The 15,450-nt window shown below is 50.8% G+C and overlaps 1 protein-coding gene across 3 annotated transcripts in view; it reads left to right on the top strand.

Moving 5' to 3' along the window:
- The first annotated feature begins 6,967 nt into the window (after nt 1-6,967).
- Nucleotides 6,968-15,450, top strand: part of Prdm11 (PR/SET domain 11) — a 92,943-nt gene continuing 84,460 nt past the window's right edge. For all 3 annotated transcript variants that reach the window (XM_041641269.1, XM_041641266.1, XM_041641270.1), the window contains exon 1: nt 6,968-7,236. In XM_041641269.1, coding sequence (XP_041497203.1) covers nt 7,054-7,236 — 183 coding nt within the window. In that variant the 5' untranslated portion in view covers nt 6,968-7,053. The remainder of the gene's footprint in view (nt 7,237-15,450) is intronic.

The raw sequence follows: 15,450 nt of genomic DNA, 5'->3' as shown, positions 1-15,450 counted from the left end.
CATTAACGTAACAGGGGAGAAACATACATAACAAACTCAAGAGACACAGAAACATCATGAGCCAAAAATTCAACATTTATTCATTCACCAGCACACAGGAACAAAAGGAACTTCCCCCATCTACTCACAGATGTCTAGAGAAGCCTTTGGAGAACATATTTTAAAGTTTGAATAGTAAATGCTCTCTCCCTGGAGTTAAGGGAATACAAAGCTACTATCAGTACTTCTGTTCAGCATTGTACTGAGAATTGCAGCCAGTGAGACAGAGATTTTAAAAAAGCATATGGTTTGAAAGAAAAGCATAAAACCACTACCAGCTCACACATGGCATGATGGTGTATACAGGGACTCCAAAATGATCTAAAAACACCTAGAATTAAAAAGCAAACTCTAAGGTGTTGTTTAAACAAGGTGACCTCCAAATCAATTATATTTCTATAATCAAGCAAAACCAATGGGAAGGACTTTCATTTGCAATTGAATTGTTAAAATTAAATGCTTAAGAATAAATGGTAATATGTACACACCGGATACTATGAATATTACTAAGTAAAAATTATATGTTTATCAATTGGAAGACTTGGTTTCTTGTGAACAAACCGAAGAGCTAATTCTAGAACATGCGCAGAAATGCAGAGAAGTCAAATTGTCACACCCACCAGAGAGTCATGCTGTTTCAAGCTACAGCGATGAAGGGCAGGCAGCTTTGGTTAGGAGAATGATGAGTGGTGTCTTAGTTGGGCTTCCTTCCTTCCTTCCTTCCTTCCTTCCTTCCTTCCTTCCTTTCTCCCTCCCTCCCTCCTTCCTTCCTTCCTTCCTTCTTCCTTTCTTCCCTCCTTCCCTTCTTTCCTCCCACCCTCCTCTCCCTCTCTACCTCCCTCCCCTTTCTTTCTCTTTCTTTCTTTCTTTCTTTCTTTCTTTCTTTCTCTTTCTGGGTTTTTGAGACAGGGTTTCTCTGAGTAGCCCTGAGTAGTACAAAACTCACTTTTGAAGTTCAGGATGACCTCAAATTCACATAGACCTACCTGCTTCTGTCTCCTGCATGCTGGGAATAAAGGTGTGCATCACCACACCCAGTTTAGAGTTTCTGCTGCTGTGATAAAACACCATGGCCAAAAGAAACCAGGGGAGAAAAGAATTTATTCCATCTTATACAGTGCCCCAACCCAGGGAAGTCAGCGTAGGAACTCAAGGCAGGAACTTGGAGGCAGGAACTGAAGCAGAGCCTGTGAAAGAACACTGTTGGTTTGCTCTACAGGGCTTGTTCAGCCTGCTTTCTTACAGCACTCAGGACCACCAGGGCAGGGGTGGCACCACCCACAGAGAGCTAATTTCCCCTACATTAGTCACCAATCAAGAAAAAGCACTGTAGACTTGCCAACAGGCAAGTTATATGGAGGCATTTTCTCAATGTAAAATCCCTCTTCCCAAATGACTCTAGCTTGTGACAAGTTGACATAAAACTAGCCAGCACAGAGTAAAGTAGAAACCAAAAGACTCACACACATAGTTGATTGATACAACGGAAGGGGCACCTCTACATAGTGGGTTGGTAGTATGGGAGGGGCGTGGCAGGCACCTGCATGGAGGTCAGAGGACCACCAGTCTGATTCTCCTGTCTCTGTTTTCCTTCTGGCCACTGGAGTGCTGGGGTTACAGGTGCATGCCATCACCTTAGCCTTGGGGGCAGCAACTGTGGGCTCCAATAATCAAAAAGTGTTTTTACACACTAAGTCTTCTCCGTGGTCCTTTGACTTATTTTTTACAAAAAAAAAATTAGTGTGGAAACGATACCCTTTAAATATGTTCTAATACTCAGTTTTGATGGGATACCTAATACCAATTATTCTAGAAAGCTGTTTAGAAGTTTAAAAATGAAGCTAACAAGGTATCTAGGCTACAATATGAGAAAGTCAATATGCATATATCTCTCGAAAACCATGTGTCAAATGCTCATAGTGTCTGTTTAAAGAGGTGAAAATAGGCACAACTCCAATGTTTACAAGTGGTAAACGGATCACTGTGTGTTCATACAATGGAATATCATACAGCAATGAAAGAAACATGTCTGCTATTCTCAAAATGGTGGCTGAATCACACACATGGCAATGAGCAGAAGGAGCAAACCTAGAAGTTTATGGATGTATGGTTTCTTATAGGAAATTCAAGATGGGCTGGAGTAGAGGCTCCTCCTGGGGTCCTGGCCCGGTAAAGTGCAAGTCCAGAGCCTGGAACTGCTCTGTTCCTAGTTCAGCGATGACCACATCAACGTGTTTAGGCTCCAAGAATTAGACATTACTTTCTAGTGAGCGTAATCTAAACTCCTGATAAGAACGACTGGAGGGGAGGCTTCCTTTTGGCTGGCAGTTTGAGGGCATGCAGCCCATGGTGGAGGGAGTACTGGAGGTCAGGCACCAGTTCCTGCTGTGGCTGTGGAAATGTGAGGCCTCTTATCACATCTCAGCAGATCGGGAAGCTGGAGGAATGCTCTGCCCAGACGCCATCTTCCTTTCCCTCTCCTTATGCAGTCCAGTACCCAGCCCACTGGATAGTGTCACCCACATTCACTAGGCCTGGCTGGAAACCCAAAGGTGTGTCCCAGCATCGCCTAAAGTATTTCTTAATCCAGTCAAGGTCACAGAGTTTACCATTCCGTCACCACAAATGGCATGCTCACAGAGCGAGCTGGGGATAGCAACGTGCACGCTCAGACTCTGCTGGCATCATTATAGATCAATGAGAAGTTCTCGAGAGAAACGTAAAGAAAAAGGCACAGATTATTTCCCCAGTAATTTCATTCCTAGGAAATTCTCCCTCAAACCAAATAATACATCATGCCACTATTTATAACAGCAAAAATTGGCAGCCTCCAAACACGTCACAACACGCTGTGCAGAGCGCAGCCATTTGAAATCTTAGAGATAAAAGGTGCTCTTAAAGAGACTTGTAAAGACGTCCACAGTGTGTTGTGAAATGAATGGGCACACGCAAAATGACCCATGCTACGCTGGCCTGCAACCTTAGAATGCTTTTACGGCAAATCATGAGAAGCAGAATAAAGGTGGCACTGATGCCCAGGGCAGCTCCTCTCCAAGCACAGGGGCCTAAGAGAAGGAGGGGCAGTCCCCACGCACTCGTTGTGGGAGCCACTCCGTGGGGCCCAAGTGAGAGAAAGTGTGAGACTCCAGACTTTTAAAGCATGGGAATTGTAAAAAGGACAAGGTGTAGAAAGTCATGGCTTAAAAGTGATGTGTTTGGGTATCAAGTTGACAAGGAGCTGTGATAAGTTAATTGTCAATTTGACAGATCCCGACTCACCTGGGAGTGGGCATGCTTGTGGACTATCATCTTGCTTGTATTAGTTTGTGTGGGGAGACCCCTCTAGATTACTGGTGAGGTCATTCCTGGACAAGGAATCCTGGACTGTATAAGACCATGAAAGCAAGCTGAGCTCTAGTGTGTTCATGCCCCTCTTCCTCTGACTGTGGATTGAAGGTGGTCCACCACCTCGAGCTCCTGTTGCTCTGACCTCCAGCCTCAGTGAATTAGACCTTAAATCTCGAGCTAAAATAAGCCCTTTCTCCTGCAAGTCACTTCTTTCAGAACTCACAGGCGCCGTGGCAGCTAGGTGAGCTTGTGTAAACACACACCACAGACTCAGTGGTTTCCCATGTTCTTCAAGCAAATCTAAGTGGAAAAGTTGGGTTTGGATCCTGCTGCTACCTTCATTATCTTTGCTGCTTCCCCCGTACTGTGCAGTCTGTCCTACCTCACTGTCTTTGCAGTGGCTGTGTCCCCTGCAGAGGACCCTGCCATTTTGCTCTTGACGAGACTGCCTCTTCTACCTAGCACAACCCCCTAACACACAGTGCATCTTCAGAGAGGTTTTCCCCTGTCTAAAGACACTCTCCAGTACCCTGGTCCTCCTACTCCACCCTAGTCTCCTTCCTGAACCGTGTTGCCTCCCCTGGCACATGGCCCGAATCCAGTGAGAACAGTGGCTCCTCCAGAGGGACAGGGCTGCCTCCTGCCCATCCAGTGGGATGGACCATTAGGGGACACTTGTGTTGTTGGGAGGGGGGTTGTACTCCTAGGGAGTTAACAGGAGAGGGGCTAGCTGTTTCAGTAAGTACAAAATAGCACTGATGACCTGACCCTGACTGTTTGATCTTAGCCTTTGCCGGCAGCTGTGTGAGCAATCCCTTGGTCTTAAGCCAGCCCCTTCAGAGAGAGGTCCCTCAGCTGTTGGGCAAGCGGGAAGATCAGAATGGAGCCACGCCTGGCCGAGAACAGGCCCATGGGATCCAGGTCACTTCGGCAGCTCTTCCAATGTGGGCTCATTTGAATGATTTATTTCTTGCCATTCATAAAGGGAGACAGAGAAAACAAGGCTGAGCCAGTAGGATTAGAAGTGGGAAGCAGAAACGAGAAGGAAGCAACTGCCAATGTGGTTGGGAATGAGGACGGAATTTGGCTCTGAGCTTCCTGGCAGCCCATGTGAAAAGGGAAGCCCGATCCTTCCTCTCATTAGCAAGGAAGACGCTTGTGTGTTCCTCGGGGGAGATGTAATTTGTTCCAGTTTTAGTTTTTCCAGGCAATAAATCCTGAATGAAATTTCTCCCTCGAGGTTGTTGACGATATGGCTAATTGATGGGATAAATAATATGCTTGTCTTACCCTAAGTGTGGAAATGACTCTCTAGAGACCTGGGAGCCACCTACCACATAGTTCACTGGGTATGGATTTTGTTTAGGAATCGTTATTTGTTATTATTATTAGTGGTTTTTATTTATTGAATTCGTATAGCATTTTCAGGCAGGGTCTCTCCCTGTAGCCCTGGTTATCCTGGACAGGCATCCTTATTATTAACGGATCTCACATTGACTTTCCCCCTGAAGAGCTAAAATCTACTCATAAATCACATCTTGACATCTTCATGGGGACATTTTTGCAAGGAGAGGGGAGGCAGAACCTGGCTTCCTCTCACAAGACACTGGCGAACTCTTTGTGTGCAATAGTTACAAAATAGAAGAAAACAAAGGAAATCCTTGGTCACATTGTGGGAAAGAGTGACTAAGGAGAAGTGGAGAAGACACTATTCAATGGAGGGAGGACATTTCAAGTCCTGTTTGGCTCCCCCTGCCTCTAACTAGCTTTATGATTTCAGGCAGGTTGGACCTCTCTGAGCAGGTTTCCCTGTTGCCTCAGATGACTGAGAAGGCAAAGGGTTGCCCTGTGCCCTTTCATTTCAGCTCCTGTCCCTGAGGGATCCCCCCCCCCCCCCGCCATGTCCAGCGAGCACTCTCGCACCGCATTTCTGGGATTCAGGCCCAGTTTACCCACAGAGGGAAGCTTGAGGCAAGGGGCTGGTCTTACATTGACCATTTGTCTGTAGGGGGTCCTATAAACCCTGTCCAATGGTTCCAATCAGAGAAAACCAGTCTCCAAAGACTGTTGAGTCTCCAAAGGGCCTTCTGGTGTGTGGCCACACCCTTTCTTTTCCTCTGTCTCTGTCTAAGCATCTTCATCCCATCTACTCTGCAACAGGCACTCACTAGTCAAAAAAAGAGCACATGGACATCTCCAGGTCATCACTTTGCCCTCCAGGCATGCCGTCCTGTGCGTTCCTGGCCCCACCTTTGATGTTGTTTCATGTATGGGTTCTTCCCCACAGAAGAGACAAGTGGCTAATTCCTCCACGGTGTGTTAGTTAGGGCATGAACATGAGGTAGGCCTACAGACCTCTGGCTGGGCTCGACCCTCACTGGAATACACTGTTCCCGGTCCCAATTATTACTTGCAATACTCAGAGCTTCGGAAAGCTACACTTGTTGACTGTCAAACAGCATAGCAGCTAGACATTTCTGTAGTATTATAGCCGGTTCTGGACTCTTTATATACACCCTCAGGGCTCACACTGGAGCTGGCAGCTGGACCTTACAGCTTTGCAAGATGAGGAAAGAGTCAAAGCTGTAGACACTCAAGGTCATAATGCAATTGACAGATGAGGGATTCCAAGCATCTGTGCTATCAAGGTCAAGAGAAATAAGCGGTCACGTCCCCTCCTCTGCTAGTCCCCATCAGGTGTCCAGGAACTCACCACAGGAGTAGGTGTCCATTGGACACCCCTCTGGGATTGCCCTGAAGGAAGCTTCATGAAACTGTCTGGACCTTCAGGACAACCTGACACTGGGCAGGTCTTCTAAGACCTCTTACTGAGGTAGAATCCTTTTTGACAACTTCCAGCCCGAGGTGAACCCTCCTATATGCCTCCCACCCCACTCAGCCTTCCCTTGTGGTGGGGGCAGTACAAAAAAGGGGCTGCTTGGGGTATGGCTGTCCTGGTTCCCCATCTCCGCAACCACAGCTTCTTCAAAAGATCCCAGCCTCACTACATCCCTTCAATATTTCTTCTTGCTGAGCCCCATTTCACAGACGCAGAAAATGAGGCACCGGGCAAAGAAGGGCTTCTTAAACATCTTTTCCAAACCAGCTAGGGAGCAGCAGCTCCCAGTTTTCTATTCTGTCTCGGTACTGTACTTTGATCTGAGCAGCAAGTGAGGTTCACCCTTTACGTATGTAGCCCCACATACTTTTTTCCTCATGCCCCAGGGCCCTTCTTGGTGTTCAGTGGGACACACATCACCCAACTTCGGTTGGTACTTCCAAACTGCTGAGCACCCAAAGGGTTAAAGGGGCCGGGAAGGGGACCCAGTAAGGGTTAAAATTATAAACGCATCTATCACCCTCTGAGTATTTATTGGGTTCCAGACCGACAGCATCAAAGCTGGGCAGAGCCAGTGGGCACCCTCGGATAGACTTGCGCAAACGCCACAACTTTCCAGCACGACCCCCCGAAAGTATCCCGGGCGCAAAGTTGGCGCAGCCCGCTCCTCCTCCGCAGCGTCGCCCGCCCCGTGGGGCGCGCGGCGGGAACGCGCGAGCTCCCGCGCGGGGCCGGCTCGGGGGACGCGGGGCTCGGCGAGGCCCGGCTCCGGCCCCCTGAATTGGGGGGTCCGCGTCTGCCCCAAACGCCGCTTTCTTCCGTTTTCCATGTCATTTCCTGTACTAATAAGATGGTGGTCAAAGCAGGGGAGGAGAGCAGCAGCGAGTCGCCGCCGTGCTGCTGCCGGCGCTGAAACTTTGCCCGGCCGGGGACCCCGCGCGCGGCCGCCCTGTCCCGCCGCGCACCGCCGCCCCGGCCAGGCCCGCCGTCCCGCGTGGGAGCCCGCGAAGGTGAGTGGGCCCGGTGGCCACCGTGGCCATGAACGCGAACATGGCTTCGGAAGGCTCTGGGCGGCTCGCCAACTAGCGTGGGGACCGCGGCGACGCGCGCGCGGGGACACTGGGCAGCGGGGCGCGTGCGGACGACGGGGCACGGGCCGTAGCACCGGCAGCGGGGCGGGCCCCGAGGTGGCCCGGGCCCGCAGGTTGCCGCGGCCGCCCGCCGCGGGCCTCGGGCGGCCCAGCCTCCGCCTCCTTCCTCCGCGCACTCGCCCGCCTTGTTCCACTGTAGCCTTTTCCTCGGCTCCGCCGCGCGCTGACGGACGCGGCCGCCGGCCAATGGGAGCGGCTTCTCCGGCCCGGTGTTCGGAAAGAAAACGCGTAGACCGGGGGCAGGGCGGGGCGAGGGCGGGATGCGGCCGCTGGCCTAGTTGCAGGGACCAGGTAGCCAGGGCTCCGGGACTGGGCTGGGGGCTTAGGGACCGCGCTCTTCTCTGCCACTCTCTGCGGGCCTGGGGCGGCAGAGGAAGGGCGTGGCTTTCATCTATTTTAAGTCTTGGTTGCGGCGTGGACTCTTCGGGAAATCGTTCCTGAGTGTCGTCTCCACCCCCACCTCCCCATTCTCGGTCCCCAAGGTACTACGTGATGCAAAAACTGCAGAAACTTGGTGGCCAATGACCTTCCTCCGTCAAGGCCAACGTGCCCTAGGCAAGTCGCTGCAGGGACTACGGAGCAGCTCGGGAGAGGACGGGGGGAAAAAGTTGCTGGTGTCTTGAGCACATCAGAGAAGGAGCTCAGACCCTTAGGATGAGTTGGCGACCTAGAGGAGGAAAGCCTCCTATTTTGTTTTATTTTCTGGCCATGGCTTCTTGGAGGATAGCTGTGGTCTGTAATTTAGAGTGATCTAGAAAGAAGCACACCCAGTCCTTTGTGCTTGGGGACCGCGAGTGATGAAGGAAGATTGCTCTTCATCTTGGGGACGCTATAAACTTTGGGAGTTTTGTCCACCCTGAAGCAGACTAATTTCCCACGAAGTGTGATGCCCGTGGCACCCCAGCTTGCCTTGCCCACTTGTCCCCTATAGAGGAAGGCTGGGACGTTTCTGGGTCTTTGTTTGGTAGTCCACGGTGTATGGGATGTATGGGTCAGAAGCCCCAGCTTGTTTGCCTCATCCCTGGGGAGTGGGAACCTTCTGGGCACATATCCCAGGCCCCTTGATTTCTTTAGTTTCATGGGATCTTCAGGATCCTTGCCACAGGGCATTGGACTCTGCAGGGGGGCGCCTTTCCTCCCTACAGTGGGCTCGGTGCAGCCCTTGTAGGAGTCAGCCAGAAGAGCAGTGAGATGGGAGCAGTCAAGTGATTGACCCAGGGTCTGGTTCATGGTTTCAGAAGCGAGAGCTCTGACCTGAGCAATGCTCCGTGAACCATCTTGGGTATCACAATTGCTTGCCAGACTCCAGCCTGTTACACCCAGCCCCTAACTGGCAGTGCCCCCAAGGAGCAGCTGTTCTTAGGGGTCTCTTCTGAGTGTCCTTCTCAGAGATGTGTTTGTTTGTTTTTTTTTTCGTCCCAGGAACCCTTAGTCTGTCACCATAGTCATCACCTCCCGCCTGGGTTGCTGGAGTTTTCCAGTCCACATGTTTCTCAGATTGGTTCTCCGAGTTGTCTGTCTGGTGAGCGTCTACCGTCTGGCTAACTCTTCACTTAGATTCAACACCGGCTCAATCAGCAAATGTAAAAGAGGGAAAGACCATAGAAGAGGAGCTGGAGGATCAGGCCTGTTTATTAAGTTGCCCCCAGGTCTCTCCCTTGAGGGTCTTAACGTATTCATAACTTTCCTCCACTGCTGATATCACTCAAGGGTGCAGAATGTCACAGGTCCTTATGGGAAACACACTAGTGTCTGCTTCCCTTAGCCAGTTCACCCATCTCCAGGCCCGGGAAGCTCTCTTCAGTCAATCCATCCTGGCTTCCTCTCCCCACAACCCACAACATGTTGGTGAAGCCACTGTTATAGAGCCCAAGAGAATGCACCTGCTCTTGCCCAGCCCCCACTGCCGTCAGGAGTGGTACAGTTAGGGCCACCACAGGCTCCTGCGCCCCCTTGAGTCTGCCCAGTACATTTCTATGAAGGACCAAATTGTCATTAGACCTAGATGTCTGCCTTCCTCAGCCTCATCTGCCCTCTTTGTGTCCAGCCCACTCTGCCCTGGTCAACCCCTCTTAGAATCCTCACCTAGAATTTATAAGTGAGTGAAAGATAATGAGGGGCAGCATGGTGTGGAAGGATGGTCTTTATTGGTCTCCCAAAGGTATTACCAGCGAATCCAGGCAACCACAAGGTGGAGTTCAGGTCCTTTTATTCTAGGATGAGGCCATGTGACTAGCTGGTGAGTTTGGAACCACAGAGATGGGTTACTTGAGGCTTAAAGCATTTAACTGTCAATGGGAGGCTCTCCTAGCATCTCATTCTTGGTGGTGTGGCATCTAGTAGCAGGATGGGAGCTGCTTCTGGTTCGTGTCCTAAGCAGTGTTCTTTGATGGTCCATAACCATGCAGCACAAGTGAGAGATAGACCTGAGACCTGGGCTTGTGGTCTCACATCATCACCAGACCACAGGTCCTGTTTAAGGTAGGTGGCTTGTGTCTGAGAGCAGCTAGATGCATGCCTTCTGTGAGTCCTTGACCCTGAGTGGGAATCGCCATGGGCAGAGGCGGAGTACAGGTAGTATGCTCCAGGGACCTGAATCCCAGCTGGAAGGTTTCAGACACAGCCTTGAGTAACTTGCAGAGGGCAAGTGTGAAGCTCATGGTCTTTGCAGATGCCTGAGCCCAGCAGAAAACTATGATGGACAGTTCCAGGAGCATAAGGGATAAGATTGGAGACCCCCAGGGTCTCCAGTGATATAAGGCGATTTTCAGTGAAAGAGCTGACAGGTGGGGAGGATGGCTGACAGCAGCTAGTGTTTCCCGAGGGCTTACGTCCATCGGACACTATGTCTGAGGCAAGGGCATTCATTTGGCTGTTTTGGAATCTGAAGGTCCAAACAGCATGATTCCAGCTCTAGGAAGGGTCCCCTTGACAGTGTCTCACTATGGTGGATGGCACCGTAGAAGGTCATATGGTAAGACAGGAAGTCTGGAAGGACTGTCTTCAGAGACCTCATCAGGCTTCCACAAAGAACTGCTAGTTCCTTTCAGAACGGGGCCCTCAGGGACCCAGGGACTTCCTTGTGGGCCCCGGGTCCTCAAGTACTACCACCTCTGCACTGTCTCAGGGCCTTCACATGAACCACTAGGGACACACTCAAGAGCGAGCCACTCCATACTGCATCCTGTTGCAGGGAGTGCAGGGCCCTTTGTTCCATCCCGCCCAGCCAGCTTACACCCAAAATCACACAGAAACTGTATTCATTTAAACACTGCCTGGCCCATTAGCTCTAGCCTCTTAATGGCTAACTCTCACATCTTGATTTAACCCATTTCTAATAATCTGTATCGCCACTTGACTGTGGCTTACCGGCATGAGTCTAACCAGCATCCATCTCGGGCAGGAGAACCATGGCATATGCCACTCTGCCTTTCTTCCCAGAATTCTGTTCTGTCTTCCCCGCCTGAGTTCCGCCCTATCAATTAGGCCAACACAGTTTCTTTAATAACCAATGAAAACAACACAAATACAGAAGCGCCTCCTAGACACCCACAGATGTTCCCAGATTGGTGTACTGAGACTCTGAGAGCGGGGGTGAGGGGTGCAGAGCTAACGCATGATCAGCATTGAAAAGAGGCAGTCTGATGTCACCTCCTGAGAGCAGAGGGCTCCTGGGACCTCCTTGAGTAGGATAGGCAGGGTGTCGAGGGAGAGCACGACAGGAGAGGCTTGGATGTGGGGAAGGGCCTGGGCCAGCCACTGAGAGGCAGGAGTGACGTGGTGGCTGGTGAGTGTGTGGTGCTCTGTCAAAGTGTCATGTGGGGTCAAATGACCCCCTGGGTTTGAGCAGAGGAGTGCCTGGCCTGGGAGTACCTGGGAGTGGGGCTTGAGGACTTGCTCTGAGGCTAGCTGGTAATCTCCACCTCTGACTGGAGCCTGCAAGTCTTTGGAGGCCCAGAGCCCTGTGTTCTCAGAGTGGGGCCAGGGAGGGGCTTCTCGGCAGCTGGCCCAGGGGCCATGCTGGAAAAACAAGCCATGCAGAAAGCCAGAAGACAAAAGAGGGGGAGAAAGAAGGAGGAAAAAAACATGTGCTGTTATTTTAAAAAGCATATTTCCTAATGCAGATTCGTATCAGCTGAGACTGAGAGGGCCAGTATCTCACACACAGTATACCTAACACTGGTGGATCCCCCAACAAAAGGCTGCAGGAGAGGAAGCCTGGGGCCTGGGATTGGGTGTCATCCTGCCCTTCATTCCTTCGTCATGTGTTCTTGCTGTGCCAGGCTTGGGCCACTCGGTCCCTGCCTTACACTGCTCACAAGCCAGTGGAGAGCTAAACACAATTAAATATCATAGGTTATGGTCGGTGGGAAAGGGGATAGCTGTGGAGTCCCAGTCAAGGAACAGTCTCCTCAGAAGAGGAAGTCTTCAGCCTGGGCTTTGAAGATGGGCAGGATGTCAAGTGGGGAGAGAGGAGAGACATCAGTGTCTGTGGACAGCCTTGGAAAGCGTGGGTCTGTGGTTGATGAGTGGATGGATGGGTGCGAGAGGGTGGGACAGGTGGAGCAGAGCTGTGTCCTCCTCCTGCCCTCGGCCATCTCCCTGGAGTACTGCCCTCCAGTTCGCTCTGTTGTGGCTCCATCTCCATCTCCAGGACTGCCACAATACTGCCTTCTGGGGCGCTTTCCTGTTGAGAGTTGTAACCCACGCAGCTCCCTACGTCAGCTCCCCTCTTTCTCTCCTTAACTTGCCTTATGTCTTACTTACCTATTTTTTTTTTTCTCCCTCTCTGTTAGTTCTCAGAGAGCTAGAATTTCTGGGACCTGGTTCACTCCTGTGAGAGGAGTGTTGTGGCTTGCATGGTGTGTTGTGTGAGGTTGTGAGTGACTGGCATCTTAGGTCAAGTCCTCCCAGCCTGGCTGTTCCCTGAATGGAGAGGAGAGGTGATAACAGTTACCACCCAGCTTAGGGCTGCACAGACAGCTCCCAGCAAGCACTGGGCACCAGTGCCTGGTGTCAGCTTAACTTGGAGCTACCTTCCTGGATGTACAGTCACTGTGCACCAGGGAGGCATGTCCTGGGCATGGAGATAATCTTGTATCCCTTACTGAGAACAAGGTGCCCAAAAAGAGATGGATGAGAGGCCTCTGTGCTTGCCGGTTGTCTGGCTACACCCTCAGGCACTTGTTCCACACCCTGGCTGCTGTTTAGCCTGACTGGATTCAGTTTCCTCTTCTGGCCACCGAGATGAGGGAATCAATCCTGCCTCATATTTGTGAAAGAAAATCTTTCCCTCTTTGTTGTCAGTGCCAAACTGAGACACTGTTCCCAGGAGGGATCAGCTTCTGGGGGTGGGGGTGGGGTTTATTGAGTATCAGGGCCTTGGCATCCATTTATGGAAGGGGAACTTGTGGCTCAGAGAGGTCCCGTGACTGACTGAAGGGCACACAGCTTGGACTCTTCCCATTCACCCTGTGAAAGCTACATCACAAAGGAAGCCTCAGGGGCCACTTTCTATCTTATTTAATAATTCCCAACAGGTTTCTTGTGCTTTAAAATGGATTTGATTGGTAGGATCTTGGCTGATGCAGCTGTGTCCAGGACCTTCCTCACCCTGGGAACCTCAGACTCAGAATGCAGCGTCACACTTGGCTCGACCAAGAGTCTCAGATGAAGGGACGATGGGGGAGGGAACCAGACATGGACGGCTGGCGCTCTGCCTCCCGGCATCGTCCTCAGAGCAGGGTGACTGTGGAGGCGGTTCTTTCTTTTCCATGAGACACACCTGAACCTCTGGAGCTTTCTACTCTGCCCTCTGACACAGAAGGAGACTCAGAATTCCACCCCACCCCTGTTCTGCCTTCCCCCCAAAACCTTTATGCAGATCAAGGCAGGCAGGTAAGCTCACAGGACACCTCATTGTGCCTTTGAGGAAACTGAGGCTCAGAGGCTAGAAGTGACTTATGGAAAGTCATGTGCGTTAGAGTGGCCAGACTCCAAACCTCACCTTCTCCTGTGCCCCAGGGTCTTGCTCCTGATATATTCGTAGTAAGCAGTTTCAATACTTGGAGAAGGGTTGTAAGTAAACACACGGCGAGCAGGCTACAGGGGTGGGAGTGAGGCTCTGGATATGATTTGACTCAACCCTGAGCTGAGTTGGTGTGGATATCACTGAGTAAGGAAATGTGGAGCCACTCCTACAGTGCCAGAGCTCATAGACTGTTGTCGCCTGTTTTCCCAGACTTTTCTGAAGGAAAAGAATGAGGGTCAAGAAAAGGTCCCACTGCCAGCGTCCCTGGTGATGGAGTACCTGGCTTAGAATACAAGAGAGGTGGGAAAATGACCAAGCAGACCCTCGGTTCCTGCAGAAGTCTTGTTGTGAGGGAGCTTGTCATGGGGACACATCCAGTGGACCCAATTTTATCATGGCCTGAGGTAGGGTGTGACTCTGGAGGGTGGAGAACTGTTGGTGGGACCTAGCTCAAACCTCACAGCCCCACTACGGTCAGGGTGGCTTACTCTGTGTGTGCCCAAGTCTATCTATGTGCCTGTAAAGCCCCTCTGCAGGCCAGCTGGATTCCAGACTAGCCAGGGGACTTGGCATTTGCTGAAGACTCAGTGTCCAAGTGAGTGGCTGTGGTGAGGAGAGAGAAGCCCCTTGCCTTGGGAAGAGAAGAGGAAGTGTGCCCAAGAGACCCGTGGCTTAGCAGCTGGAACAAGACTTACCCCCAAAGGTGTAGTACAAAATCCCAAGAAATGTTGAGCTTCCTGTGAGCTCTAAGCCCCGGTATCAGCCATGCATGCAGGAGGCACATGTGTGTGCACAGTCCTGCGAACCTCAGCCATCCCATAATGCTGATGTTTTGGGATCGAGTTTGTAAGGTGAAATGTAGGTCCAGGGTCGCACAGCTCGTAAAGGCTGAGCCAAGATTACTTGCTCTGTGTTACTGCTGGTGGTGGCCTGGCCTGCAGGATCTTTGCCCTGGGTGACTGGTGGCTTCCTCACCCCTCCCCTTGGCTGCCGGGTAGTGCAATGAAAACATAGGACACAAAGAACCATGACCCAGGTCAGTCTGGGGAATGGGGGCTCTTGGCACAAGTGCAGCTGTATTACGGGGTGTCCAGACCTTGCCACCGAATGTTTTGCCATCAGGTATTTGAGCAGTGCCCTTCTGGAATCTGGAAATACAAACGCTACTGGATCTCCTTGGAACGCTATGCAAGCAGCATCCTGGCCAGTGCTGTCCGGTGTGTGCTGGGTGGACCTCTGGCCTAGGTGAGCAGCTGTGAGTTACTGTTCTGCTAGAACTAATACCAGTACTCCTCAAATTGTTCTACACAATAGGAACAGAAGAAACATTACCAAACTCTTTTTATGAGACTAAAATTACTCTGATACTCAAACCACATAAAGACATTACTAAGAAAGAGAATTACAGACCAATCTCACTCATGATGCAAAAATACTCAATAAAAGACTGGCAAATCAAATCCAAGAACAAACATATCAGAACCATCATCCACCATGATCAAGTTGGCTTCATCCCAGAGATGCAGAGATGGTTCTGAAGTAATAGGGGCGGCGGGGCTGCGTCCCCAACACCCCAGCCACCTGCTCGGCTAGCTTATGCCCCAAAATAACAACACACAAACTGTATTCATTTAATCACTGCTTAGCCCATTCTCTTCTAGGCTAATTCTCACATATTAATTTAGCCCATTTCTAATCATCTGTGTATGGCACCCCAAGGTGCGCTTACCAGGAAGATTCTAGCCTATGTCCATCCTGGGTCAGAGCTTCATCCTGGGAGCGGGGCATGGCGTCTCTCTCAGGCGTCTGCTCCGGAGAGCAGAGCTGTGGAGTCTCTGAGCTCACTTCCTCTTCCTCCCAGCATTTTGTTCTGTTTACTCCTCCCACCTATCCTCTAACCAATAAAATGGGCCAGGGCAGTGCCTTTATTAGCCAATGGCCTTCCTCCATCATTTCCCCTTTTTCAGTTTAAACAAAAAAAAAAAGGCTTTAACATAGCAAAATTACATATAACAAAACAGTTGTCAAGTAAAAGTTACAAT

Source organism: Microtus oregoni, unplaced genomic scaffold, assembly GCF_018167655.1.
Source record: "Microtus oregoni isolate MIOR12 unplaced genomic scaffold, Mior012 000068F_ref0000429, whole genome shotgun sequence".
NCBI classification, from domain to species: Eukaryota; Metazoa; Chordata; class Mammalia; order Rodentia; family Cricetidae; genus Microtus; species Microtus oregoni.
Note: the sequence above shows the minus strand (reverse complement) of the source record. Positions and strands in the feature narration are given on the sequence as shown.